General features: G+C 51.2%; 11 protein-coding genes across 11 annotated transcripts; 4 read left to right on the forward strand and 7 right to left on the reverse strand.

Annotated features, from left to right (window-relative positions):
* Positions 1-115: 115 nt before the first annotated feature.
* Positions 116-1,938, reverse strand: TGAM01_v202912 (glycylpeptide N-tetradecanoyltransferase; the record flags this gene model as incomplete). Its single annotated transcript, XM_018810427.1, has 3 exons — positions 116-517; positions 583-1,165; positions 1,241-1,938. The coding sequence occupies 3 exons, from the start codon at positions 1,936-1,938 to the stop codon at positions 116-118; spliced, it is 1,683 nt and encodes a 560-aa protein (XP_018656366.1).
* A 987-nt stretch (positions 1,939-2,925) lies between these two features.
* TGAM01_v202913 (hypothetical protein) lies at positions 2,926-4,412 on the reverse strand (the record flags this gene model as incomplete). Its single annotated transcript, XM_024549088.1, has 5 exons — positions 2,926-3,008; positions 3,071-3,770; positions 3,831-3,838; positions 3,901-4,241; positions 4,300-4,412. 5 exons carry the CDS (start codon positions 4,410-4,412, stop codon positions 2,926-2,928), a joined length of 1,245 nt encoding a protein of 414 aa, XP_024406203.1.
* Positions 4,413-5,660: 1,248 nt separating this feature from the next.
* TGAM01_v202914 (hypothetical protein) lies at positions 5,661-8,300 on the forward strand (the record flags this gene model as incomplete). The annotated part of the gene is made up of 2 exons (XM_018810429.1): positions 5,661-6,289; positions 6,353-8,300. The coding sequence occupies 2 exons, from the start codon at positions 5,661-5,663 to the stop codon at positions 8,298-8,300; spliced, it is 2,577 nt and encodes an 858-aa protein (XP_018656368.1).
* Positions 8,301-9,369: 1,069 nt separating this feature from the next.
* On the forward strand, positions 9,370-11,261 carry TGAM01_v202915 (hypothetical protein; the record flags this gene model as incomplete). Its single annotated transcript, XM_018810430.1, has 2 exons — positions 9,370-9,435; positions 9,495-11,261. 2 exons carry the CDS (start codon positions 9,370-9,372, stop codon positions 11,259-11,261), a joined length of 1,833 nt encoding a protein of 610 aa, XP_018656369.1.
* Positions 11,262-11,613: 352 nt separating this feature from the next.
* TGAM01_v202916 (altered inheritance-mitochondria protein 31, mitochondrial) lies at positions 11,614-12,398 on the reverse strand (the record flags this gene model as incomplete). Its single annotated transcript, XM_018810431.1, has 3 exons — positions 11,614-12,146; positions 12,205-12,275; positions 12,343-12,398. The coding sequence occupies 3 exons, from the start codon at positions 12,396-12,398 to the stop codon at positions 11,614-11,616; spliced, it is 660 nt and encodes a 219-aa protein (XP_018656370.1).
* A 700-nt stretch (positions 12,399-13,098) lies between these two features.
* Positions 13,099-15,906, forward strand: TGAM01_v202917 (hypothetical protein; the record flags this gene model as incomplete). The annotated part of the gene is made up of 1 exon (XM_018810432.1): positions 13,099-15,906. One exon carries the CDS (start codon positions 13,099-13,101, stop codon positions 15,904-15,906), a length of 2,808 nt encoding a protein of 935 aa, XP_018656371.1.
* A 467-nt stretch (positions 15,907-16,373) lies between these two features.
* Positions 16,374-17,322, forward strand: TGAM01_v202918 (hypothetical protein; the record flags this gene model as incomplete). The annotated part of the gene is made up of 2 exons (XM_018810433.1): positions 16,374-17,044; positions 17,145-17,322. The coding sequence occupies 2 exons, from the start codon at positions 16,374-16,376 to the stop codon at positions 17,320-17,322; spliced, it is 849 nt and encodes a 282-aa protein (XP_018656372.1).
* A 499-nt stretch (positions 17,323-17,821) lies between these two features.
* TGAM01_v202919 (hypothetical protein) lies at positions 17,822-18,640 on the reverse strand (the record flags this gene model as incomplete). The annotated part of the gene is made up of 1 exon (XM_018810434.1): positions 17,822-18,640. The coding sequence occupies one exon, from the start codon at positions 18,638-18,640 to the stop codon at positions 17,822-17,824; it is 819 nt and encodes a 272-aa protein (XP_018656373.1).
* Positions 18,641-19,695: 1,055 nt separating this feature from the next.
* Positions 19,696-20,421, reverse strand: TGAM01_v202920 (AraC family transcriptional regulator; the record flags this gene model as incomplete). Its single annotated transcript, XM_018810435.1, has 1 exon — positions 19,696-20,421. The coding sequence occupies one exon, from the start codon at positions 20,419-20,421 to the stop codon at positions 19,696-19,698; it is 726 nt and encodes a 241-aa protein (XP_018656374.1).
* A 1,966-nt stretch (positions 20,422-22,387) lies between these two features.
* On the reverse strand, positions 22,388-24,775 carry TGAM01_v202921 (hypothetical protein; the record flags this gene model as incomplete). The annotated part of the gene is made up of 4 exons (XM_024549089.1): positions 22,388-22,648; positions 23,243-23,947; positions 24,014-24,280; positions 24,353-24,775. 4 exons carry the CDS (start codon positions 24,773-24,775, stop codon positions 22,388-22,390), a joined length of 1,656 nt encoding a protein of 551 aa, XP_024406204.1.
* Positions 24,776-26,226: 1,451 nt separating this feature from the next.
* TGAM01_v202922 (hypothetical protein) lies at positions 26,227-26,808 on the reverse strand (the record flags this gene model as incomplete). The annotated part of the gene is made up of 1 exon (XM_018800496.1): positions 26,227-26,808. The coding sequence occupies one exon, from the start codon at positions 26,806-26,808 to the stop codon at positions 26,227-26,229; it is 582 nt and encodes a 193-aa protein (XP_018666638.1).
* Positions 26,809-27,199: the final 391 nt, after the last annotated feature.

Raw genomic sequence — 27,199 nt, forward strand, 5'->3', positions numbered from 1 at the left:
ACTAGGTATCTTTTCTGGTTCAAACATCGAACGCTTTCATCCAGCGGACATTCCGCATTAGAAAAGAAAAAGACAGAAATAAGATGCTCTATCTATATACGTCAAACGTCACATTCTAAGGCAGAACCAGTCCGACACCACTCAGATTATTATCATCCAGCTGGTTTCTCTTGTCCACGCCTCCAGCTATGGGGTTGGCCCTGTAGTTGAAGAGGTAGTAGTGCAGTTGGCCGTCACCGGCGCCAAACTTTTGCTGCTCCAGGAAGAGGCCGTTGTCCATGAGAGACAGGGCGTTGAAGACGTCAAACTTGGCGAGCTTGGCGAGGATGAGGGCGTCGTGGACGAGGTCGTTGAGGCGGGCCTTGAGGGCGGACTTGTCAAAGGGCTCCTTGAAGGCCACGTCGGTGGCGTAGTAGAAGAGGTAGGCGACGCGGATGATGTCGTGCTTGGGGTTGTTGATGGCGGATGACTCGATGCAGTAGAAGGAGAAGAAGTCGGTAATGTTCTTGTTGTCATCCTGAGGAGCGAATGTTAGTAGAGTTGAGTACAAAGATTTGGAGAGAAAAGAAAAATTCTTCGTACCTCGACGACATAAGACCAAATGTACTGATCCTGACCAGGCTGAGGGGTGGGGGTGAACCAGTGAGTTGCCTCCTCCTTGGACATCTCAGGGGCAATGTCGAATCGGGACATGTACTTGTCCATCAGCTTGAGAACGGCATCGATATCCGTCGTCTTCATCTCACGCAGGCCCTTGGTGCTGGTGTGATCCGGGACCGCATACTTGCGGATCTGATACTGGGGCTTGCTTCCATGCGGCAGGTGCACAAAGCTGCACTCGTACAGCTTCTGCCAGTTGAGCGAGCGGTGGTAGTAGCGGCATGTGCTGACGGGCTTGGGGAGGACGATGCCGGCCGTGTACAAGCCCTGCCAAATCTCATGCATGTTGCTGATGCGGGTGATCTCCTTGATGAGGACGGGGGCGAGGCGCTTGCCGCGAAGCTTCTTGTGGACGCAGAGGAAGTTGACCTCGGAGGCCGTGATGGTCTTGTTGCGGACTCGTACGCGCACGGGGATGGCGGAGATGAAGGCGACGAGCTTGCGGGACTGAGTGGCGCGGACACCAACGTGGTAGTGCTTGGCCCAGCCAGGAGGCATCATGGCCCTGATGTCCGTAAAATCATGATTAGCAACGACATGGCTCTGAGTTTAGTGGACACGGGATATAATGCTGGCTCACCATTTCAGAATGCCAGGTCCGTAGTTGAATCGGAACATGGCTTCATCATCCTCGACGTAGTGTCCGTTGAGCAGCTCATAGATCTCCTTGATCTCTTCATCATTGTTCAGATCCATTGTCACCCACTCAAAACCGTCAACCAATGCCGCAGGCTCCTTGGAGACATCGTCGACCGTCTGAATCCTTAGCGGTCCCTCCTCAACCACCTTGTCGTCCTCGCCAAATCTGGGCACCGGCTGCGTCTGCCAGAACTTGTACGAGGCCATGTCCTTGACGTTCTTGCCGGCCGCCGCAAGGCCCGTCATGATGTCCTGCAGGTTCATCTTCTTGAGCAGGTCCGAGATCTGGTCGGGCGAAGGGTTTGCGCTGCCGGAAGCTTGAGCCAGCTCCCCCGCGAGCGCAGGGTTGAGCGCCAACAGCTCCTGCAGCTGCTGCGGCGTGAGGCCACCGATGGCCTTCTTCAGATCGGCCTCTGCGTCGTCAGGCTTGCCTGTCAGCGCCTCCTTGAGCTTCTTCTTCTTGGACTTCTTCTTCTTCTTGCTGGCCGAGGCTGAAGCCCCGCCGGCGGCAGAAGCGTCACCAGCTACTTCTTCATCGTCCTCCTCGCCCTCGGATTCGGCCGCGGCCTGCTTAGCCTTGATTTCGGCGTCGACCTCGTTGACGGCCTGGTCGACCGGTTTGGATTCCTCGGCAGGCATTTGTGCGGTGGTGGCCTTTGTTCTCTGTTCCTTGCGTCGCGTGCGTTTGCAGGTTGCAATGCGCTGTGGTGGGGTTCAGGAACCAAATGGCCGTGTGTGGTTGCGACCTGTGGTGGGGTTGGCGATAGAGCTGGAAGATGCCATGTGGTTGCTTCGGACAGCCGTTGCTGCCTGGGGCATACTTGGATCTTTCAGTTTTGCTCGTTTTTATGACATCACATGTAGCATTATCAATTACTCTTTATCAATATATTTATTTCATTTTTATGCCATTAAACAATGGCAGCTGATATCTATCTGTGATTCACCTGCAGAGCTATACTTGGCCAACTCTTTTACAAGATGTAGCAAATTACAGACACCGTGGCAAACAGCCAATCACTACTTCGCACTTGAGCTCATTGAGCACTACCACATATTTCACGGCCCTAAAGAGCTGCATCCAAAAAGTTACATCCGGCCTTCTCTTTCCCCGTTAGCTAAAAATAGGACTGAGATATAGGCAGTCTCAATAAATACAGTTTCCTACCCTAAAGCGAATGGGAATGCAGCTATTTGCTTTAATCCCGCTAGGCCTGTATAGCAGAAGATAGCGCGACAGCATTCAACATCCAATTAGGCGGAGTGCCAGAGTGGTTAATGGGTATGACTAGAAATCATATGGTTTCGGCCTCGCAGGTTCGAATCCTGTCTCCGTCGGAAGTTTCTTTTTTTGCGCACATATTCTATGTAAAATTCTTTCTTCGCTTCCCCTTTGTGATTTTGGCGTATATTCCTATTGTGCTCCGCTTCACAACACTCAACATCCAATAGGCGGAGTGCCAGAGTGGTTAATGGGTATGACTAGAAATCATATGGTTTCGGCCTCGCAGGTTCGAATCCTGTCTCCGTCGGACGTTTCTTTTTTGCGCTTGTTCATGCTGGATTCAACTTGGTCACGGAAGAAAGAGTTTTTCTTTTTGACCTCTTGAATTAGGTTCTATGCTATTAATCGTACGCTGTGCCTTCCAGGTCAAATGACCGTATAATTGCCAAGCTGACAGGCGCAAAGCTCAAAATCTCGTTATGACCTTAATGTACAGATATTTAGAAGAAGGAGAAGAGGCATGGTTTTAGAGATGGAAAGACTTACCGCCCCAAGGGAACAACTCTTGACGAATGACTATATTTTCGCCCGTTTTCCATGTGGTGACGAATGATTTTTCACTGGTCCGAACCGTATTTGACTCTTTCCAAGAGTTGAATTCATCGTCATCAAGAATACCAATCGTCTCGTTCGCGGCGGCGTGGAACAGCTTGTTGTCCTCAGTCCACGGGATATCATTATCATTGTATGCATGCACCAAGCTAATCCTTAGCCTGCCTCTGGTGTGGCGCACAATGTTTGCAAGTCTGTTAGCCGAGTGCCATTTGTCAACAATGTACCTTTCGAGAAGTCGCTGGAAAGTCGGCCACATCGCGAATGGCCCGAGAGCAGGCACAAGGCCTCCGAAGCGATAGCCACTCAGCATAGTGGCCAAGTCGCTAAATGCCGCGACCAGCACGATGCCTGCAAACTCAACTCCTTGGAGAGCATACCGCTCGGCAACACCACTAGCAACTGCAGTTCCAAGACTATGGCCCAGCAAGACGATTCTGCTTGGAGGAATATTTGCCACGTTGATAACCCAGTCGACAACGGTGGCAGCATCTAGAATTAGGCCAGTTTCGTTGGGCATGCCCGTAGAATGGCCGAAACCGCGGTAGTCAACGGCCAAAACGTGATACGACGAGGTATCAGTCAAGGCATGGTAGCTGTTTGGCCGCTCGTTTTGGGCGATGTGTCCAGCATTCTACACTTAGGAGCTGAATTTCATAGTCTGGAAGAAGATGGGGCTTCATGCTTAGCTTACCCCGTGAACTGCGTAATTTCAAATTAGTTCAAGTGTTTACCGATTAAAATTGGAGAGGAGATGTATTTACATGATATGATGAGTCTCGCCTCTGGATCGTTTGCCAGCAGGCGGAACGATTCGGTCTGCGTGAAATTGTTACAGAGGCCAATCTTTTGAGTTGCTACTGCGGCTTCGTGCTGCAGATAGAGAGGCAGCGGCATAATATGCCAAGCGTAGATCGTCTCTCCATCAGGAGTCTGTAGCTGAAACGGAGTCACTTGGTTTTCTGTTGGGGTACACGACGTGAATGTTAGAGGCGACAGCGTCTCATAATGACGCATGAGGGGATACGAACTGGCAAATCCCCAGCCCTCTGGGTCATTGATATCTGACCACCAGAGCGAATTGATGGTATGAGCATACAGGAAGCTATGCGCATGTAAGACACGGCTGCAGCACTGGGGAATAATGCTGCAATAGAACTTACTGTCTTTGGAAGAACGGAACCACGCCTAGCCCTATAAGAGCGACGTAGAAGGCCAAGGGCGCGGCGGCCACCCAAAGAGATGCTCGGAGAATCGGATGCAAGGGAATGCCCATCTTTATCGTACGCAATGGTGCATCCCTTGCGTTTGAGGTCCAAGGACGGGACTGGAAGCCTGTACGCTTAGGCGAGTAGTTGAAGCAGGTTAGGCGGGTGGGGGATTTCGTAAGCGGATCATCGTCATTGCTCGAGATGCCCCGTCGTTAAAGCGCATATATGTTCCAATCCTCAGTGAGAGGATGAGGAGCATATATTCCCTATCCCACCGTATGACAGAAACATTTTTTTTCGGGAAACTCTGCCGGAGATGGGCAGCGCCAATTCAAGACGTGCTCTCCCAAAGCAGCGCGGCATCCTTCTTGGCGCATCCTCTCTTTGCTGCCAATTCTATGCCGCCAATTCTATGCCGCCAATTCTATGCCAACTTGACGCGGCCGTATACGTTTGATCAAGGTGTGGGCGCTATCGCCTTTACAGCCTGGTCATATGCAGGCTCGACACCCTTTTCTTCATGGATGTATTCCCTACTCTCCGTCGGTATTTAGCATTTACAGAAGATACTAGCAGCATGCTGAAGGATCTCATGGATCTGATTGATTCCCAGTGCATCATTTTTTTCGCCTTGAGATGATATTATCATGCTATCTTTATCCTATTCTTTTCACCCTTCTTTTTCCGCATTCCTTTGCTTCTTGTTTCGCCCGTCCTAGTCCACGCCCGCAGCAGAGATGGAGGCTAGAAGCGATGTTACACGGCTATAAGCATGATATGTCCGCTATTTGCCGCTCTCTTGAGACATGTAGCTAGATTGTATGTGCAAAGTATCTACCTTACCTATGGGTGGATGTGGATGTGGATGTGCGTGCTGAAGGTTAGTGCATCCGGACAAGACGTTGGGCACTGGCGGCTGAAGGCTTGAGGCTCAGCAGGATCTGCCTTTTGGCTGTTGCTAGTGTACTATAGGTATGCCGCATGTATGTACATCGAGAGGCTCTCATGCCTACTAGGCACGACTCAAAGTAAACATAAGTTGGATGCTTTCCAAACTAGATATACTCGTATACCGTTCAGGGCATAGAGTCTGAGTGCCCGCTATTCCTCAGACAGTCCTGCTGGCCGTTGGGAGAGAAGCACCGCACGCACGTCTCTTCTCGCATGCAGTCGAGCTTTGGAGGCGGCTCCAAGGCCCGAAGAGCCCTAGCACTCGCGGCAGCGCTTTGTACCTGGTTGGGTTACGGGCGTGCATCAAGCACTGTGAACCCGGACGGTGGAGAGGGGACGGTGCGTCAGCCTCCGCCAATCCCATGGCGCTGCCGGCCAGCCCCGTCCCTTTAGCGGACCAATCAGCAGGGGCTACCACTGTGCCATCGGGTTCTGCAGCACCGCAATCCACCCCTAGTAGTTGCCAATTAACGGCAGCTTCCAGGATTTGGACCAGCCAGAGCCGACTGCACATCGCCCAGTATTTTATCGCTGCTCGTCACTCTGCATCGTCACAGCCCTCTGCCCTCTGCCCTCTGCCCTCTGCCCTCTCCTGCTATTGTCCTGCCGGTAGCTGGGCCTCTGCTCGTCGCCCTTGCTGGACCCTCGCATGGCGCTCCTATGATGCTGACCCGCCGCCAAATCTTCGCCTGTCGCAGTCGTGTAAATCGCCTCGAGACGCGATGGAGAGGAAGCGGAAGCTCCCCGCGAGGACTTCGGCCCGCGTTGAAAACGCCAACAAACGTCGGAATTTGACGCCCCGTCAGGAACGATCCGTCACTCCAGCTCCTCCTCCTCCTCCTCCAGAGCCAGAGCCCGTCGTGGTCAAAGAGCCAACGCCGCCGCCGCCGCCGCTGCCGACCTCGATCCAGCCAGGAAAGCCGCTGCCAACCGTAGAGAGCGCGCAGCCCGGCGACCTGTCTGCCAAAGACTATCAATCCGTTCTAGAAAGGTATGTCGACGGCGAATCGTCAAGTTGCCATTGTGCTTGCTTTCTCTGACAATCTCAATCCAGCGGCGTTCTCGCAGAATCTCTTTCTCGGTCTCGATATCGATGGATCAACGATGGACTCTTTGAAAAGTTTTGGACCAAGCCTCACAAGCGCAAGGGTGTCGTTAACGAGGACCCAAAAAATCCTCCCAAGGACAGCATGACCAAAGTCGGCTCAGTTACCATTACTATTGAGCCTCATATAGTCGAAGCCACCATGTTCGTCGTCAAGGAAGCCAAGCGTGCTCCCCCACCTCGACCACCGCAGCAGATTTCAAAACCGCCGCCAGTGACTCAAACACAAGCTCAATCGCAACCACAACCGTTGGCCCGACCAGTTCTCCAGTATGGCCCTCCAAATGGCTCTATGCCGCCCCCGCCTGGGCCTGGATCGTCGACACCAAGCCAAACTCCAATTGCAGCTACCACGCCAAAGCCTGCTGCTACCCCGAGTGCTGCTCCAAGTCCTTCTCAACGACCACCGCCACCGTCACCGAGCGTTTCAGCACCTCAGCCGACACCATCGCCGCTCACGACGATCAATGTAGCCACGTCACCATCGCCAGGCCCAGCATTTTCTGCGCAACAGCCCGCTGCGCCTCCTCCTGCAACTCCACAGCCTCCTCCGGCAGCTGCACCGCTGCCCCTTGCTCGACCACCTCAGGCGCCTCAACCGCCCGCGAATCCCGGGCCGGCACAGCAGCAGCAAGCTCGCACACCGTTGGCAAGGCCGCCTCCGCCTCCGCCGCTAATTATACCGGCCAATAATCCACGACCACCCAATGCAAAACCTGTTCCCAACGACCCGGTCATTGCCCTGCTTGCGCAAAAGGCCTCGGGGGACCCTGAGCTGCGTGACCTGATGAAAAGAGTGGCCGTGGGCCAGGCTAGGCAAGGAGAACTTGATCGTTTCCAGAAGATCATTGATCAACTGAATGCCGAGTATCGTCGGAGTGGTGGACAGCAGGGTCCTTCGGCCGACAGGCTGCTTGTGGATGGAAGAACCGTCAAGTACTTTGCAGACGAAGTGCGGACTATTCTTGACATTGTCCTAGCGTCCAACCCTCGTCAGAGGTCAAGCGAGTTGAGACCACCGCCAAGGAGCGACCCCCTCGTGGTAATGCTCGTAAAGACGGCCTTGGAAGACCCCAAGACTAACGACATGATTCGGCGTATCGCGGGAGGCACCCCTGGTTTTACGGATGCGACCGACCTCAAGGAAATTCTTGACCGCCTTCACAGAGAAGCAAAGCCTGCGCCGCAGACGCTGTCTACCCCTGTCTCTGCAAAGCAGCAGCCTGGCGATGCTCTCAATGGCCAAGCAAGGACTTCGAACCCCCCAACGCCTCAGCAGGCAAATCCCCAAGCGCTACGTTCAAAGGGGCCTCCCCCTGCACCGAAACCCGATATTTCTGCCGTGGTGTTTGATTTTGGAAACGGGGATCGTTACTTGTTTCCTAAATTCAGCATCCTGGAGTATCTTCCCACCCCATCCGGCCAGGAGGTGGTTGCGTCCTTCCTCATCGTGCGCAAGGGCAGCATGTCCGAGTATGGAGGAGACCCCGAGCTGGACTACTATCAGCCCGTCACAATCCGCATTTCTACAAGCACTGGCCGCTATCTAGAGAATCTGATGCGAGTAGTGGCGCCTCAAGATGAGGTACGGCGTTATATGGATGACGTGATGGACAACATGACACGAGCCGAATATGTGCTCCTGGCAATGCAATTGCCAAGGGTCTCTAAAGATGAAAAGGCAAACGGGGCACCTGAAGAGCCCAAGGCCAACGGGGCTACGCTCAAGGTCGAGACGGACTCTGATCAGCCCGTGGGGGTGAAACCTTCGGTTCTGTGGGCAAAGACAGCTAACCCTGCCAAACAGTTGAAGTTTTTCAAACCACATGATCCAGAGGAGGAGAACGAAGCCAAATACAAGCGCCTCATTCAATCAGTGACGGCGAAAGATGCTTAGAGATTGTTTTCGTTTTGATGACATAGAGTGTCGGCGACGCTTTGTACGGCTAAAACTGGTTTTTTGTTACTTACGTGCTTCACAGAGATGTGCATTTCATGGAGCGGGACTAAGGGGTTTGGAGTAATGGTATTGGGTAATGGATGAAATGGAATATTATTGTTAGGACGTCTCAATACACGGCAGCTGCAGGACACTTTGCACAGCTGGGCTTTTTAACCCTTGTTTTACTTTTAGGTTTATGGGATGTTTTTTTTTTTTTTTTTTTTTTCCTTTTGAATAAATGAGGCGCATTGGGCTCCAAGGCTACACGACGCAGTCTTTACCGACTATTAACGATGAGACATGAAAATGAAATCAATTAAAGGAAGAAAAAGATCAAAAAGACCAGAATAGTTGAAATGCAGCAGAATTGAAGAGCAAAAATAGAACCACCTCTGCTGAGGTGTGGCGGATCTCTCCCGCCGGGAATTGAACCCGGGTCTCAAGCGTGACAAGCTTGCATACTGACCACTATACTACGGAAGATGTACCAGGCGTTTGGGCGCCTGTGTAGGGTGGCTGGTTCTAGTTGCAGAGGGCCGAAGTTATTTTGCTTAAGAGGCAGTGCACTATTTGCTAGTAGACTATGCCCTGCGTAAATGGTGGGATGCGAGAATGTATGCGCCTCACTCTCTAATGAATAGACATACTAGGTGAGAAAATTGTTAGAGAGTTAAATGAAAGTACTAATAGTGTCTTTGAGTTCACGCAATATATGTACCTACTTATGTTCTCAAGCCTGATGCTTCTTTTACCTGTGTGTAGATGGACATTTCTCGCTGACTCAGCACTTCACGGTGACGTTTATACCAAGGGGCTAGGCAGCCTTGGGTGGGCTGGAAACTCAAAACCATCATTGATCCATCGTCTCAACAACTCTATTTGCCCAATAGCCTTTCACTTAATGTAGCTCTAGCATACTTATTCTCTCCCTTCTCCAATTGAATATTCTTGTTACTGTATTTGTGATACCCTGCGCTGAAACTGAAATAAATGAGCATTTGTTAATTCTTATCACTACTTCGCAATGGGCCAAGCTCCTTCCCAGGATCGCAGGGCTCGACGAACCCATGAGCAACTGACACACGAGCTCGTGAGCCTCACAACGCCCAGTATTCCCGATAAGCATGTGTCGCTAATCCTTCGTGTTAGGCATACAGATTCAAAGAAAAGTGCTTTACGTCGATTGAGTATTACTCGCTGAAGGATGTGTTCAAGAGCCTGGCGGACCAGCAGGGAGACATTCGGTACCTTAAGGAAGACACCATAGCTCGCTTCTTGGAGATCCCAGACATTCTTGGAGCATCGCCTGTAGTTTTCCACATGGTTTCATATCTTGGTGCTTTCCCCTTCCTGCAAGAGGCGCCGGTGGTACTGGAGCTTGCGCAGCTGATAATGGTCGTTGTCATCATGACGGAACGGTATAAACGCGTCCTTGCCAAGGGGTCAACAGACAGAACAAAGCTTCTCTTCAAAAGTTTAGCGGTTTATGACCGGAAAGTGATGGAGGCTGAGACCAATGAGCAGGATTCTCCCTCCTCTGACAGCGCGAGGAAGCAACCTAGTGCTCAATCCCAATCCCAAGGGTTTGCAGTCGATCAGCCTGGCCTGGGCGATGAAGACGAGGACGAAGAGGATGATGATGACCTAGTTCTCACGGCGTTTGAGTTGCTCAATGTCAACGAGGCGGTCAAGCGAGGCGACGTCTCTACTATTCACGAAGCGATTATTCCAACGGATAACTTCCGGAAACTGATAATGCTGTTACTATTAGCTGCCCCTCTGGATCCTCAGGAGAGCTTGTCGCAATATTCCACCCGAGTCGCGGATCAAGAGTTGGAGCTACTCCGAGCCACAGCAGAGTGTGTCCTAGCTGCCTTTGTTAATGTTGAAACCTCTCCAGGTATTAGATATACTCGATTCAAAACAGTCATCCCGGCCCTGTTTCCCAATCTCTTTTCTGGATTCAATGGACTCTTTGAGCACTTCCTTTTCTCCAAGGAGCTCGATTTTTCGAAGCGCAAGGACAATCAGCCCCGCGAGCCACAGCATATTGGCAAGATAGCACAGCCTTTATTACCGACCCCCGGCGACATCCTAAACGAACACACGCTGTCGCAGCTTTCACTATTTCTCCCTGGGTCTTCATTATTTCGAAGAGTGAGATTGCTGTATTCTGGCAATGAGGCCGGGTTTTCCATGGGGAGCCTTGAGTCAAAGATATTCAACTGGAGAGCGCCAACAATCCTTTTGGTGAGCGGAACAAGATTAGAAGATACCCCCGATGGTGGCCAGGAAGCTTCATTTGCTGCCTCGCTTCCACCGAAACGCGTCCCCCACGGCAGCAAATCCGAGCGAGTGACATTTGGAGCTTACATCAGAGAGCCATGGAAGCACACCCATCGAGAGTGCTTTGGCGATTCTGAAACAGTCCTCTTCCAACTGGAACCAATCCACGACGTCTTTACCGCCAGCACCATCAACACGGACTATGTTACTTTTACAAAGCCTCCTGGAAACCGACCCTGTCTCTCATTTGGCTGTCCACATCCCAAGCCAACACAGTCACATCGGAAACAAGGCCTGCATGCCTTGGGGGCCGTTTCTTTACTATTTGACGAATCCTTTGAGTTTGGAGTGTTCAACCATGACTACAAGTCAAGAGGAGGTGCTTTTCATACTAGCATTATAAGAAAGTACGACTTCCAAGATCGATTCCGCATTGAGAGCTTGGAGGTCTGGGGCTGTGGTGGCGACGATGAGGCCAAGGCGCAAGCAGAGCGATGGGCTTGGGAAGAGCGAGAAGCTGAAGCCCGCCGGAGAGTTAACCTAGGAACGGGAGATATCGATGCAGATAGAGCTCTGCTGGAAATGGCTGGCCTAGTAGGGGGAAATCGCAGCGGTGGCTCAATGGGTTAACAATGGCACGACGGGATTCCAATCCCATCTCGTTGCTGAAGGCCTCCTTGAACCACTCTTTGTTACAACACAGTTGTTATTAGTATTATAACATAGGTATCATTTTGGGTATGTTATAGAAGCAATCGGCATTATATAGATTACCGCGAATGGTATCTGGTGCAGCTCATTATAGCTGCTTCCTCGTTAACAATTGGGATTATCCTCAGAGTAGGGAGCGGCTTATGGTCAATGCCCTTGATTCGAACTACCTATCGTACATGCTCATACAATTTTTTGACAACGTATTTTGTACAGCGCTTTTCAGTCGTTTAGTAACCCATCTGGCTGGGTCGGTTTCGCCTGTTTATATTTATTTCTTGGATTCATCGTCTTTCTTACCGTAGATTTCACTCAGCGCGCCAAGAGAGCTCTTTGGGTTCTCTCTTCTCGACTTCTTCTCCGATGTAGGTTCTACAGCCGCTTCAGCCTTTGCGGCCTCCGCCGCAGCCTTCTCGCCCTTTGGCCACAGCCCCATCTTGCCCAGGATCCCGCCGGTGCCTTGCGTCTCCTCTCCGCTGGAGGCCGAATCTGACTGGCTTGTCGCAAGATTGGATTGTTTCTTTTGAATCAGCGCCCTCATGGCCTTGTCTTCCTCGTCACGAGCTTCAAGCTCTCGGATCCATTTCTGGCGCTTCTCCTCCGCATCTCGCTCGTCCTTGAGCTTGCGCAGCTCCTTGGTCTTTTCACGGTCCTTGCTGTAGTACATGCTTCCGGCGACCATGGCGACGACGGTGAAGCCCTGGGCGGCGATACGGGCGCGGAACATCTTGTTTGCTTGTCTGGAATCGCCTTTCCGGAGGGCGCGGTAGGCATTGACGAAGGCGAAGACGGTCAGACCGATTCCTGTTGCTCGGTGGTTAGCTGTCTGGGTCTGGGCGCAGGAAAGGGATTTGAGTCTCACCAAGAGGCACAAGAGGCTCCTCCTTGAGCTTGCGCTTGATTTTATGCATAGGCTTCTCATTGTAGGCCTCCCTGTAGCTTTGCGTTAGAGCCGCATCATGGACCTCTGGAGCAAGCAATGGGACAAGACAAGACATACTCGTCGTCAAAAGACGAGGGAAATTGCCCAGTGAATTCCGGCGGCCGGTCTGCCATGATGGGAGAAATTGTTCGACTGGTTAGAATGTGAAGGCGAGGTGGATTGAACTAAAGAGCTTCTGAAACGCAGCAGCCGTGGGATGAAGATTCATATATAACGTCTTGAAGCTGGAAATAGACTTTTGGCCATGACCACACGACTCTGAAAACGCAACGATTGGCAGCCTCCACTTACATCACTTCATCGGATGGTGGCGCCGCTGCGTTGATAGGCGGGATGCCGGCACTGGCCCCGCCAACAGCTGTATGTAATCAACTTAGCTCCTGCTCCAGGGCTGCCGCCGGCTACCTCTAGAGGGTGCTAGCGGTACGCAAAAATGGAGTACTGGCGCGGCGAGCTGCTGCTGGGAAAGATACCTCTGCTGCTTGTAAGCCAGCATGTGCTGCGGTGGCCGAGCTGTGATTTCTAAGAGGGAGCTTCTTTCTGCGTCGTACACCAAAACTCTGAAGAAAACAGCATCTGCTCGCGAGAGCTCCAAGCAATAACACGCCAGTAACACGCCAGTAACACGCCAGTAACACGCCAGTAACACGGTGCAAGTGATTTCAGCAGAGCAACGTCGATAGGCCATCGGTTGATATACCATCGCGCCAACGCCCAACAAGCCGATCGGTCTCCAGCAGACAGCCCGCCGACCAGCTCTTCGACCTTCGACATCTGCTATAGCGAAGCACGCACGATGCGACAACAATAGCCATGTGGCTTTCGACTCCATCGGCCGAGTCTCTCACTCGGCCGCGAATCGCCGTCGCTCTCGTTTCAGCCATTGCCACAGCTTCGATTGGATACTACGCCTACCAGAGCCGCTTCAACTCGCACGTCGACGTTCTGCCCGGCGCCGGCCTTCACAGAAGCAACGCCGTCCGTCGAAGCAGACGATGGTCGCGCGCCGGACATAGAGCTAGCTCGAGCACCTCTTCTTCGGACGCACCTGGCGATGAGAACGTGGAAAATGCCGAGAACGCCGAGGACAACGGTGTCCAGCCCGCCCAGCCGGTGGGCGAAGGCGAACCGATAGAGGCAAACAATGACGAATGGTGGAACGATCCGAATAATTATCCTCCCCAACAACGAGCTGGCCACAATATTGTTTCCCTCCTGTTTCGCGTCTCGGAAGACAATGCAAAGCGCAATGGCTGCGTCCACAGAGGATGCCAATGTAACTCATGCGGCATGGTTCCTATCCGTGGCGTTCGCTACCGCTGTGCCAACTGTGCCGACTTTGATCTGTGCGAGACATGTGAATCACAAGGAGTCCATATCAAGACGCACATCTTCTACAAGATTCGCATACCGGCACCCCCATTCGGCCCGCGACAGATGCAGCCGGTCTGGTATACTGGAGACCCCGATAGCTGTCGACGCAATCTGCCTCGAAACTTGATTGCCAAGCTTTCGAGGGAAACTGGGTTTGAACGGCCGGAATTGGAAGCTTTCTGGGAACAATGGACGTTTATGGCAAATACTGAATGGAGAGACGACCCCAATGACCTCGGCATTGCCATGGATCGCAAGACGTTTGAGCGGTGCCTCGTACCGACAGGCGGCTCACGACATGCTTCGCCAAACTTGATTCACGACCGGATGTTTGCCTTTTATGATGACAACAAAGATGACTTGATTGGATTTGCCGAGTTCTTACGAGGTCTATCCTACCGCAAGCGAAAAGATAAACTCAAGAAAGTCTTTGACGGTTACGATCTTGACAATGATGGTTACGTCGATAGGCGTGATTTCCTACGCATGTTTCGAGCCTATTATGTCCTTTATAAGCAAATGCACAAAGATATCCTGGATGGCCTCGAAGACCAATTGCTCGCTAGCTCCGAGGCTCAACAGCTCGTCGCTAGTCGTCAGCCGTTAAGTAGTCTTTTTGGACGAGAGGGTAGAGTTCCAACTGCGGACGGACCCTTGGCATTTGACGGCAAGAGAGTCTTCCCTGATGGACATGTTGAGATAGAAGTCGGAATGGAAGATGCTGTTGTGAGCGACGCGAGCGACACAGCTGCTCGAGACGAAATTCTGACCGACCTCTATGCCTATGACACCGACCCGTACTCTAGACGCAGGATGCCCCCTACAGATGACGTTGACACCAACTGGCGCACCGTCCGCACCCTGACGACGAATGATGTTGACCGATCATATTTTCTGTCTCTGATGAACCCACCTGCTTCTCTGGATGAACTACCTGCCGCTATCGTGGGAAACAACGAGGCCGACGATAATGCAACAGACGAAACATCTGAGGATGGCGAAACGGATGACAAGGACGGAGACGAAGATCACGACCGTGACCATCCCGACTACTCCGGATCACAGCGGCATGACTCCTTCTCTAGCATTTTCCGCACTGGTAGATTCCCGACGGAGAGCGAAATCAGGGCAAGCTACGTCGCCCATTATCGCCTACATGGTCCCCGAATGAATCGAAGACGCCAAGATCTGGCCCGACGACAGCTTCACGAAAGGTGGAAGAGAAGACATTTCTACCTGGATGAAGAAGAAGGCGGAGAGGCGCCCTCGCAATGGGAAGATGAAGAGGACATCCTTGGGACATCTGGCATCATGGGCGAAAGTTCCAAGGGCGCCAGTCCGCACCATGCGTCAACACACTCCCGATCCAGTTCCAAGGCCGACTTTGCCGATGACATGAATGATTTGGAGACTCGGTCCAATAGCTCGACGTCATTCACAAGCCAGCCCGAACGTTGGGCGGGGCTGGGAATCCCTGTTGCCGAGAAAGATGCCGGCAAAGAGATTCTTTACCAAGTTACACAGCAAGCATTCAACGAACTTTTGGATATCATCTTCAAGCATGCCGAAGATCTTGCGGTTCAGGCAGCCGCAACCAAGGCACAACGGCTAAAGTACAAAGACGCAATCGACTCTGTCAGCATGGCAGATGAAAAGGCAGATAACGGTAACGGTCAGCAAGAAGAAGTTCCAGTTTACACAGAAGCGTCTCCTCGAAGCAAGACTCTCGAGGAACTCTTGGAGGAATCTGGATACATGCTTGACCAGCAAGAGTCGCGGAATGCGGTGGAGATTAGCATTGTGGAAGAGATTTTACGAGATGAACAGGCCGGTGGGCGCTCGTCGGAACAGGAGGAAAGCGAATACGAGTCCGAGGCAGAGCTTGAAGCTGACGGCGAAGGCGAATACCGTGATCTTACTTGGCCACAGTTTCGTCCTAACAGTAATGCCTTTGTCTCCCCAACAAGTCAGCCACCAGCCTCGTCCAAACGCAAGGCCAAGGTACTCTCTAAAGATGAGACCCAGGCAGATACACATAAAGCGGCGACTAAAAAGGCATCCAGCGAACCGTCGCTCAAAACCCTACGAAGGTGGAAGAAGTTGAACGTGGCTGAGCAACAGGCAGCCGAGCGGGGAGGCTGGGGCAGGCTCAACTTTGCCGAGTTTGAAGATATTTACAAGAATCAAGAGCACCAGGGTAACAGACTGGACTACCTTGGCAGCTGGATAGACTTTTGCATTCCCTAGAGACACGCTGTAACTACGTCATTCAAGCTGCCCCGATGTTGATATTTCTCTACGGAGGCGCCTTGGCTGGGATGGCTTTATAATTGTATATTACGAGTTGACAATGACAGCGAAATTGAAAAGAGGGATTAGCGTATACATAAATAAACAAAAGTTAAAATAACCGAGAATTAGATTTAAAAAAAAAAGAAGATTGGAATAGCATGTGCAACCCGCTGCCTAGTTACAAAGTGAGGAAAGCCCAGGGGAAACCATATATAAATAAACGCCGTTCAAACTCAGAACTTGATGAAAACATAGCCATCTCTAAACAGCTTTTTACGCTCGCTTGAACTGGTTTATCAGCCTGTATTTCATATCATACATCCTGTTATCTCCAACGTCATAGCACTACCACTAAACCAGCCTGAATCTCCGTATCCTACAATCTGATAACCAAAAACCACGGGCATAACCACAGCGCGAACATGTCTCACAGGTCGCAAAGAAAAGGAAGCAGGCAGCAAAAGCAACAAAAGCTGCAGTTGCAGGAGCATCTGCCACGGCAACGAGTACAACGCCGGCGACGAGAACAGCGAGACCAACGGCAATGGCAAGAACGGCGAGCAGAACGAGGACGACGAGAAGAACGGCGAGAAGAACAGCGAGAAGAACGAGAAAGAGAAAGGAGCCGCGAGGCTGTTCAGGAGACTATTGACAACATGTACAAGGAAAATCAAACTGACTTGCCACAACCGTTCCGCCAGGAGCCTCAAGTAGAGCGCTTTCCGGAGCCTCACAGAGAGCAATTGTCAGAGCCTCCCAGAGAGCAATTGCCAGAGCCTCAAGTAGAGCACATTCAAGAGCCTCGGGTACAGCGCTTACCTCCCCTGAGCAACTTCAAATTTTGGGTTTGGCTTTTGTCGTTGGGATTCTGTCTCGGATATTGGATCGGACGGGCGGTCGCACGGAGAGCACCGAGGGCCACTGAGGCTTTCCATCTGGCCATTAGAGTCTTTGCACTTGAGGTTGGGCGTTTTGCGTTCAGCTCTCTCAATCAACTGGCGAGGTCCTTGGCTCATGTTGTGAGCACGTATGGGGGATTCTGGGAGTTCGTGGTCCTGCTGGTGATGCTGACCATGTACCTCGCGAGAGAAGAGTATGTGCCCCTTTCTTCTTGATTCTTCTCTTCTACTGTCCTCTCTGCTTTTGTGTATACTTTGTCTGTTGGGCATTGTTTGGCTAATCACTTTCTCTAGGCCAGCTGGTGATAATCCCCACAGAGACGGAAACGTCGCTGACGAGTCTAGCGACGATGAGTTCTACTCGCTAGATGGTGTCTGGACCAACGGGAACACTCCTGAGGAACCATGGGTACTGGAACCGGATTCAGATTCAGATTCAATATCAGAGGACGTTGTTGCTAGAGACGCGTGAAAATTTTTGCTGTTCTTTGTTGAAAAGCTTGGTAGTTCTTGGGAAAGCTGTTGTGCTGGCGTTGCTGCGGAGAAGTCTTGCACATGGCGTACTTTGGCGAAGTTGTTAGGCATCCGGATATAATCCTGCGTTCTTCTTTCTCTCAACCGGATGGGCTTTTTTCTAAGATGGAAGCTATAGCGTGGACGTTGTCATATTTTTGTTTTACTAGCGACACTGTTTACGAACATTACATAGCGACTATGTTATCATAATATGATTCATGATCTGAATAGTAAATGCTTTTGATTACAAAAAGTAGAGTTATCGTTATTCATGCTAATGTCGTTCCACCATCTCAATTGCCTGAGATATCTCAAAGTACTGTGTACTTGCCATTCCAATAACGCCTGCGTGATAAATATTCCTGTTATCTTCACGCGCTCACAAAATTCCCAACGCCGTGATTTATGCATATTCAGAAACAGATTGATACAAAATAATTCTGTAGAGACAGTATTCATACGTCACCCCTGTCCAGCGCTTTTACAAGGATGTAGCTCGTCCCCGCGGCCAGCACGCCGATGATGAGTGTCTGGATGGCACCCCACAAACCAGCTCTGTGATTCCTAATCGCAACGTAGTTCTTGACGTATCCGAAACTCAGCAGGATGATGACCGTGACGGCAATGGAGACGAGAAGGGCATCGGCGACCTTGTCCATGATGAAGTACGGGATCATGGGTATCAAACCGCCAACGAAGTAGCTGAGCCCCATGGTGACGCCGGAAATCCACGCGCGGTGAATGTTTGGCTTCTCGAGCCGTAATGAAAAGTCCATGCGGAAACGGATCCACTGCTCGCGGTTCTTGCAGAGCTCGTCGACCAGGGGGGCCGCCGCCGCACGAGAGACGTTGTACTTTTCCAGGATGCAAAAGATGTCGTCGCGCTGCTCTTGCGGGAGGCAGCAGTCGACTTGCTTGGTCTCGCGCTGCTCCTCGGACTCATAGTGATCGCGCTCGGTGACGGCGGCGAGGTAGGCGCCCAGGCCCATGCTGATCATGCCGGAGAAGAGCTCGGCCAGGCCGCCCATGATGACGAGCTTTGTGCTGCCGAGGCTGGAGAGGCCGGCCGTGAGGGCGAAGGGCACGGTGAGGCCGTCTGAGAAGCCGATGATGACGTCGCGGAGGACGTCTGTGAGGTCCATGCTGGAGGAGACGGAGGAGGAAGAAGATAGTGAGGAGTCGTCGGCTTGGGGGAGGTATTTGGAGTCCCAGGGGCGCTCTATGGCGGGCTCTGCGGGTATGAGAGGGGTTGATTCTGATGGTGGTTGAGACATGTTGTTTTGTGAGCTTTGTACGGTGATGAATAATAGAGAGGCTTGTTGATGGTGAGTTGTTGGTGTGAATGGTTGTGATGGTGAATGGAAGAAATCGAAGCCTTGGTGGCTTTATAGTGATGTAGGCGAGAGATAATGTAAATCAGGATCAGGATTGGGTGTGTGTGCACGGAAGCAGGAGATATTTATTATTATCATGAGATCTAGTTTTTTCCGTGAGATCCAGCCGTGCGTGTAAGTGGCCCAACAGCTCCCTCAGATCGGGAGTTGCGTATTTATGGACCTCCCTCTCCTCTCAGACTCCGCAAAACAAGCCGAGCCAATCGGTGACGTTGCAATTAGAAATAGACACGTCGGAGCTCCAAAAAAAGGCGTCGAGCGGGCTGGGATTTGGCTTTTCGGATTGCAGTAAAGAGCTGCACAAGTGATCCAAGCTCAATTGACAGGCGTAGCGAGATGGGATTCCCAGCAAGGGTGACGAGCCAATGGGAGGCGCGGGGTTAGTCAGCGCCGAGTAACCGATTGCCCGATGTGGAAGTGCGGACGAGGTACCTTTGTACCCTCCGAGTGCGTAGCGATGATGTAGCGCGAAAAGCAGCTGCAAGAGCCAGCAATAGTCCGAGAAGTCCTTGAAACCCGAAATTCTAGATTCTCTTCATTTCCCTCCTTTTCAACCCCCCCTTCTTCATATAGAGGATTTTAATAGAAGCAGGTTTGGGTTAATTCCTTCGTAGACCGAGCGGCAAATTTGCCGTCGCAAGGCTGCAGCGTCGAATTGTGGTTTGGGTCAAATGTCATCAGTTGCCACCGGAGAAGTGAGGTGAGTTTTGTATGGCTCGAATTCGCCGAACCCCGAAATATCGACTCTTATATGCGCTCGTCCTGTTCCGGGAGTGTCAGCAGACTGTCGACATTTCGCAGCTCCGAGGATTTGGCTGCAGGCCTTGTTTGCCTTTCTTTTTTAACCTTGGTGTAGAGAGGAGCTTGCCTATGACGTACATGTTCACTTCCATGACTGGTGCTCGCTGTAAGTGGTAGGTGATGCCTGCAAGGCATTACTCGGTTGTGTTGCTCTCGGGCCAGACCAGGAGATCGTCAAAGGTCAAGGGTGAGCAGTCACTTTGTGAGACTGTTGTCGAGGTTGATGAGCTCTGCGTGCTTGTGTTTTGGTCGGCGACAAGAAGAGGATCGTTGAGGAACCCAAAGTCAAAGTCGAAATCCATGTCCAGGCCGGTCAGGTCCAGCTGGTCGGTCCAGCTCAGCCCGTCGCTCTCAATCTCGGGACTCCAGCCAGCAGGGCCGTCGCGCAGTCTCTTGAGGTACTCGACCGGCGTGACGCCCACGCACTTCTTGAAGACGCGGTGGAAGTGCCACTTGGACAGGCCCGTCTTCTTGGCCATCTGACTCAGGCTCTGCGTCTCGCCCGAGCCCCGGTCCGCGCCGGCAGCGGGCTGGTGGTCGCGCACAAAGGCCCGGATCTTCTGCACGGCCGCCTCCTCCGGCATCAGGCCCAGCACCTCGGGCTTGCAGCGCTTGCAGGCGCGGAAGCCATTCTTCTTGGCCTCGTCGCCGGTGGCGTAGAAGCGCACGTTGGCCCGGCGTGCCAGCCTGGCCTTGCACGTTGGGCGGCAAAAGACCTTGGTGGTGCGCACACCGTAGACGAAGAAGCCGTCGGCGCCCGGATCGCGCGACTGCACGGCCTGCCACTTGGTGTCGTCGTCCCTGAAGACGGGCATCTGCAGCGCCGGCATGGCGATGTTGGTGGCCGCGTACTTTTCCATGGATGCGATGTATCAATGCAAAGTCTGGAGATGCTGTGAAAGCTGTTTGCGAATCGAGTCGTGTAGCTTCACACTAGCAAGAGCCGCGCGTGGCATTTTGGCAATGGCTGCATGAAGCTGCTACCTGTGCATATATATATAGACAAGCGGCCGCTTCGTTTGGCTGAGATCGGGTTGCTTGCGATTTCGTCCGAGACTCGATCGGAAAAGCGGGGTTGCTTTCAATATAACCAATCAGGGCGCGGGCCAAAAGTGATATTCCAAACTTCCGCATCCGATCGTTCCAATCACCGTCGTCAATCGAAGCCATCCGTCACTCGCTCTGGACAAAACAAGAGCAAGACCGTTTCAAAAGCAAAAAAAAAAAAACCTTTTCCGTAGTGGTGGAATCTCCTTCACGGCCAACGCTCTTGATGATTGCTTCCAAATGGTCCAGTCATTCGGACAGCCATTCGGTGCGCCCGAGATTCCGGCTTCATCGTTTGATCCGCTGTTGTCGCCTCTCAAGATCCTCAGCTCCTCGGAGGAGCTCGTCTAGCTTCTCCAGCTCGTGCAACTTCCCTGGAATCGTCCAAGGCCACCTACATCAGGCAACGCTTGCATGTATCCAAGTCAGCGTCAACCAACACTCGAAGCTTTTCAAAGCAACTACCAGTTTACTACCCTACCTTCACTCGTAATTGTCCATCACTACTACCCCGGTCTGACCCAAACCGCCTGGGCTGGTCATAGTCAGCCGTTTTTGATCAATGTCAACAGGATTGTTCGAGGCCACCTAGTCTGATCAAAGGTGTGTTGTTTTCACCCTATGGGGGCGTTTGCAGTGCTTCATATAGGCCATGTTGTATATGTATAGATAGTCTGAATATCTTATTTCTAGACAACGTATTTTTCATTCTACTTACTTATACATACTGCACATGAGTTTACACACATGACCCGTTGCAACGCGCTTTGATATTGTCTGTTTGCACGACTGCACGACTGAAATCAATTTTCACGGTACCTACATCGCAGGCGGTCATGATCAGCACAACTCAAAAAATCTAGGCCTACCAATTGCCACTTAGTCTTTCTCCTGTGGCCAGTGATTACCCGTGGCGGTGTAGTTGTTTTTCCTTATGAAGAAGCAAATCTAGAAACTACATGCATATTTCTCTCAGGTTGTCACCTTCGCAGAGCCGCTTCGCAGCTTTGCTTGATAACCTATCCAGCGCACTAGCTATACAGATACTGCTACTGTTACTATTTTGAAATGTGAATAGTACTAATGAAAAATTTATATGTACCTGTAGACTACTAGTAGCTGCATTATTGAGCTATGGCCGGAATGCTAGATGCATATAATACAACTAGCGTCTATGCAACCCTTCCCTTCCAAAATCCTTAGCCAGTCAGTAGCAATCTACGCTCTTCATATGTGCAGTCACTCAGAATTAAGGCTCTTCATCAGAATTAACAGGTACTCAACTTATATTTGTCTATAGTTTGAGTTCCTAACTATACCTAACTAATACCATACCCAGAATTTATGAATCAGTCTGACAGCTCCTTGCACCCAAAGGGAAAAAGTGCTCCCGGGGAGCCAGGGGAGGAAAAACCCTTGAGCTTCTTTGCATGCCGACGTCCATGTAAAGCAAAGACGAAAAAAAGCAAAGACGAAAAAATTCAGAGAAACAAAGAAGCAAAGAAGCAAAGAAGCAAATTGGTTTTCCATCGATCGTTGCAAACACCCAGAAAGAACATTTTTTTGGTCCCTTTTTCCTTTTCCTTTCTTTTTGGTTTTCAGTTTTTCTTGTTGTTTGATGAAAAGCAAGCGAAACAAAAACGCCATGACTCCATAAAATCTTATCCCATATCTCGTAAGTTGTAGACACAAGCATGATTCCAATCTGTATCCCTGAAAAAGAAATAGTGTAGAATAATGATACATCGTATCGAAAAAAATCAAGCTCAGAAAAACGTATCAAAGGTCAGAAAACTCCTGGACAAGGCCCCTGTTGAAAAACTGCGCCCATTCGTCATTGGACAGATCCTCAGTTTCAGGGATTCCAGCTGTTGCAAGGCCGGTATCATCATGCTGGGAAAGGTCGGTCTTCCATTCTGAAAGCATCTCCTGATCAGTGTCGGCCGTGTCAAAGAACGCAGTCTCGGCACTGCTAAAGCTATTAGAGCTGAAATTTATTGGCTCCCAAGCTTCGTTGAATGCTTGGTTGGGGTCGAAGTCCTGGTTGGGGTCGAAGTCACCAGGTGGACGGGCAGCCTGCTCCTCAATCTCGTAAAATGATGGCCACTGCCATGGCTCACCAGGAAGATCAGCAGGATCGGTAAGATCAAGAGGATTGATTGCAGCAACAGGATCAGTAAGATCAAGAGGATTGATTGTAGCAACAGGATCAGTAAGATCAAGAGGATTGACTGTAGCAACAGGGCCAGCAGCATCAACTGAAGCAACAGGGCCAGCAGCAACAGGGCCAGCAGCAACAGGGCCAGCAGCAACAGGGCCAGCAGCAACAGGGCCAGCAGCAACAGGGCCAGCAGCAACAGGGCCAGCAGCAACAGGGCCAGCAGCAACAGGGCTAGCAGGATCAACTGTAGCAACAGAATCAACTGTAGCAACAGAATCAGGTGGAGTAGGGGGAAGAGCTGGAGAGACTTGATGTGCGACGGCATCGGGTTGAACGGCGAATTCCAGCTTAAAAGGTTCATCCTTAGGCCCCTTCATCAGAGAAATAGGTACTTGGTATCTCTCTTCATGCTCTTTCTGAACATTTTCTCTTCTCTCTCGATCCTCATCTTCATGCCTAATAGACTCCGTTACCCACTCATCTATGCGTCGAGCAATGACGTCGCTGTTCTCCTCTTGATGCATCAAGTGCCCATTGCCTCGAACTCCCTCAGCTTCCAGAGGAAAACAATCGACAAAGTTGCCTCCATGTCGTAAGAAGCGCGCCGTGGCCCAGTCGAAGACGGAGTGAGGGCTCGAATCGCTGATATACATGGCATGGGGCACTTGCGTAAGTTGAACTAGCTGCGGGACTGTCTCTTGTCCCTCACGCATGTTGAGGATGCGTATGTTGGACTGCTTTTGCTGAACTATATAGCATCCATTGTTGTCGTTTAGCTGGCGCACTTCGGTTTTAAGAGGGTGAGCACCAGGTGCAGGTTGCGACGCAGGTGAAAAGGTAAGCGGAGCGTCCGAAAGGCCGTATCTTCGGATGTTTGGGTTATACTGCAAGTAGGGCGTGTATGTCATGCGCCCGTCCACAGGTCTTCCTGCCAGGGCACAAGGGGGGCCGTCTGGCTCGATTGAGATGAGGCCTCGAACCAGTCTCGGGACGGCATCGGCGGTAAGCATGCCAATGGTGGCTCCGGTGCCATGTCCGAGCAAGAAAGAAGGGCCAATACGCTTGAGTAGATCCGTCACTGCAATTGTGCCTAGCTCTTCATGCTGGAGCTTTGGAAGGACCATGTCGGTGGTAGAAGCCATGAGCTTGTTGAAGTATTCATCACCTCGGAGACCAGTCTGGAGATCCGTGGTTAGCTTCTCGGTTCTCACAGGGGGAAGGGTAAAATGAAGATGTCAACTTACTCCTGGCCATTGAGTATGACGATTGGCACTTGCCCATGCAAGCGAGCCGTCAGGAAGAGGAAATTTCTCAGAAGCAGTAAATTCTCGCTCGACCAAGTCGGCGGTCAGCTTTCGGACTGTTCTGGGGATACCGGGAATTTGGTAGTCGTTCTCGTTCAGAAACGACGATTTGCCAACGCCAGGCAGGTCAACCACGAAGACGTTGTATCCTTGCTTCAGGAAATAGGCTGCCCAACTTTGAGTTCCATCTACCTTTTCGAGCCATGTCTATTCGAACAAAGTCAGCACATCATATCTCGCAAACTGAACTCATAGAAACAAGCTAAATAAAAGACTTACCTGGCCAGTAAAGAAGTCTCCGTGGAGAAAGACCATGTTTCTTTGCAAGTTTGGTGCGAATGCATAAAGAGGTTCGTAGAAGTCCACATGCATTTGACCCGAATAAGTGCCTCCAACACTGTGTTCAGACGCATGTTTACGGTTAACAAAGAACGTAGTGTGTGTGGAGGCTACGCCCAAGAGACGTGAAGGACTCTGGCTTTGAGCGACGATGGGGGTTTTCGACTGCGAAGGGCTCTGGCTCTGAGCGATAGGGCCCTGGTTTTGAGCGATAGGGCTCTGGTTCTGAGCGATGGTGCTCCGGCGTTGTCTCTTACGAGAACCGGCCTGAGCGGTGGGGTTCTGGCTCTGAGCGATAGGGCTGCGGCGTTGTCTCTTACGAGAACGGGCCTGAGCGGTGTTGCCGTTGGTGGTACCGGGCATCTTGGCTGATATTGATATAACAATAGTTGATATGAGCTGTTTCAAGGGTTGTTGACTGATCACAGATTGTTGGTTCGACTGCACACGATGTCGCGAGAGCTGTGAAATTCCAAGAAACAGAATTGAGAATTGGGTTGCGTGCGAGGAAAAGAAACAGCAGATGCGGTAGGCCTCCTCGTTTTATAGAGCAAACGGCAAAGCCACAAAGATAGAGCCTCGAGCTCGAGGACACATAACTGGAACCCTGTTTGGCCAAATGAAGCTTCGTGTACGGCTGGATCGGGAGTCTTTAGCCGCGAGGAGAATGCTTTCGAGCTGTTGTCTGGCAATCGTGGATCGAGAGGCTGAATTTAGTCTGTTCCTAGAGACTTTATGGCTTTTCTCAATAACCTTCTAAGAGACTTGTTGCGAGATGGCGTATACTATGCGGTGTATAGACAAGGAAATAGACAAGGAAATAGCCAAGGAAAAGCGCCTCGAGCTACTATTATCGCAAACTGGGCTGTTTGAAAGTTTAGAGCTCAAAGAGGTTGGTAGATGCAAACAGAAGAGCGGGGAAGAGAAACAGAAAAACCTAAGAGACTTGAGTTATTACTATGTTGAGCAGAGGGTTCAGAAAGTGCAGCCCCCGAGCTCGAGCTCGAGCAAGAATCGAGGTGCGTGGGGCCCCTGGCGGTGAGAAGTGCCCATAACGCGCGGTCAAAGAGCAGGTTTTCCATTCTGTAGGCACGATAGGCTTGGAAATAGAAGAATATTGATGTACTCTTGGGGTGTGCGTGCAAAAAACCGCCGAAGAAGCAGCAAAGGTTAAGTGAAGAAGCAAAAATGTGCACGGCGGCTTGGAGGCAGCTGGCGGGCCAAGTACCTTTACGCCGGAGCTCGGCGCCCGAAAGACCCATCTGCTACATTTTGTACTTGATGAATAGCAGCGTCCGAGAATCAGCGCAATATTAGCAGGTAGATGGCAGAAAACTTCCTTATCCATCTTGGAGATGCAGCAAGATGTGGATATAGGGCCAGGAGGCAGTTGACTTGTATCCAGTGTTTTGACACCCAATATTTCAAATTCTTTGATTCTCCCAGTTATCTATCTACTCGCTTCTTTCTTCTATCGAACTGCTCGATAAAGTGATACAAAAACATCCAGACGATGTCCCATAGCCATGTATACGCTCAGTACCGACGTCTCTTCGATTTACACACCTATTGCCCTTAACAACCAAAGCCCACTCATTTAGCGCCGCCACTATTTAGGACGCCCCCCTGGAAAACTTCCAGAAAAGGCAGATTCTCGGGTGGGAACCGAAGCGCCACCATTTGGTTTAAACTTCAAGATGGAGTTTTCAGGGTTGTGGATCTTGGCCCCGGATCGCCGGTATAGCACAACACCAGCCTTCTTCTCCAAAAAAAATTGTTCTCTCCGACGTGACGTATCAATCCCGCCGACGCAGTTATGCAGATGCGATCCTCAGACGCATCTGGGTGGGAGGCGCCGCAGAGGTTGACTTTTTGGGCCGCGCTGATGAGTTGCGAGTACAGCAACAGTGGCTGTCCGGAGCTTTGGTCCTTGATATCGTAAACAGAGTATTAGCACTACTATCGTGCAGTAGTACGCGTCTGGCCGCACGCATTACGTCTTCGATTTCTGCATTCAGCTCCCTTGTCGCCGCCCCCGCAGCCTTGAACGGCTCCACCAACTGTTTAACCTTTTCAGCTGCAATGCGTCGCATCACGATAAGGAGGGGGTCGATTTCAGGGTTCTTCTCCGAAAGGTTTAGTTGGTCAAAGATAGACTCGCGAAGGAGGCGCCACCGGAGCGCCTTGTTCTGCTGGCTGGGTTGCCATCGGATAATCTCACGATCGAGATAGAATGGCGTATACAGAGACTCGAAACTCTTGTCCATGGAGGCAATCTTGTGGTCGGGCAGCTGGTCGACGATCCCCTCGCTGAAACATATATCTCGGAGACGAACATTTATCTTCTCAATGTGCCATAAGCGGCGACTGTAGCATCCAAACTCGAATGGGGTCATGCCCTGCACACCAGCCCCATCGTAGGAAAACAAACGTCAAATAGGGTGTCGTCACACTCCTTATCTGAACATGGGGACTCGGCGTTGGAGGAACAGATTGTCAGTGACTCGTCATCCCATGAGACGGACCGCGGCTTAGACTGGCGGCTCATGGCTGGAGATGTGGGCGTGAACAAGAAGAGTTGTGGGGGGGGAATTTGAAAGAAAGTCAATAGCCGATAAAAATAGGCGTATACCTGGATGAAGGTTTTTCAGCTGAAGTTACAAAAGGGCGATGGCCAAGCTGTCAATTAAGGAGTTGTATGCGATTAAGTGACGTTTCAATCATCTCTATTCCTTTTTGTTTGTTTGTTTGTTTGTTTGTTTGTTTACTTTCAGTCAGCTACCCAGC

Source organism: Trichoderma gamsii (assembly GCF_001481775.2).
Source record: "Trichoderma gamsii strain T6085 chromosome Unknown Scaffold_7.2, whole genome shotgun sequence".
NCBI classification, from domain to species: Eukaryota; Fungi; Ascomycota; class Sordariomycetes; order Hypocreales; family Hypocreaceae; genus Trichoderma; species Trichoderma gamsii.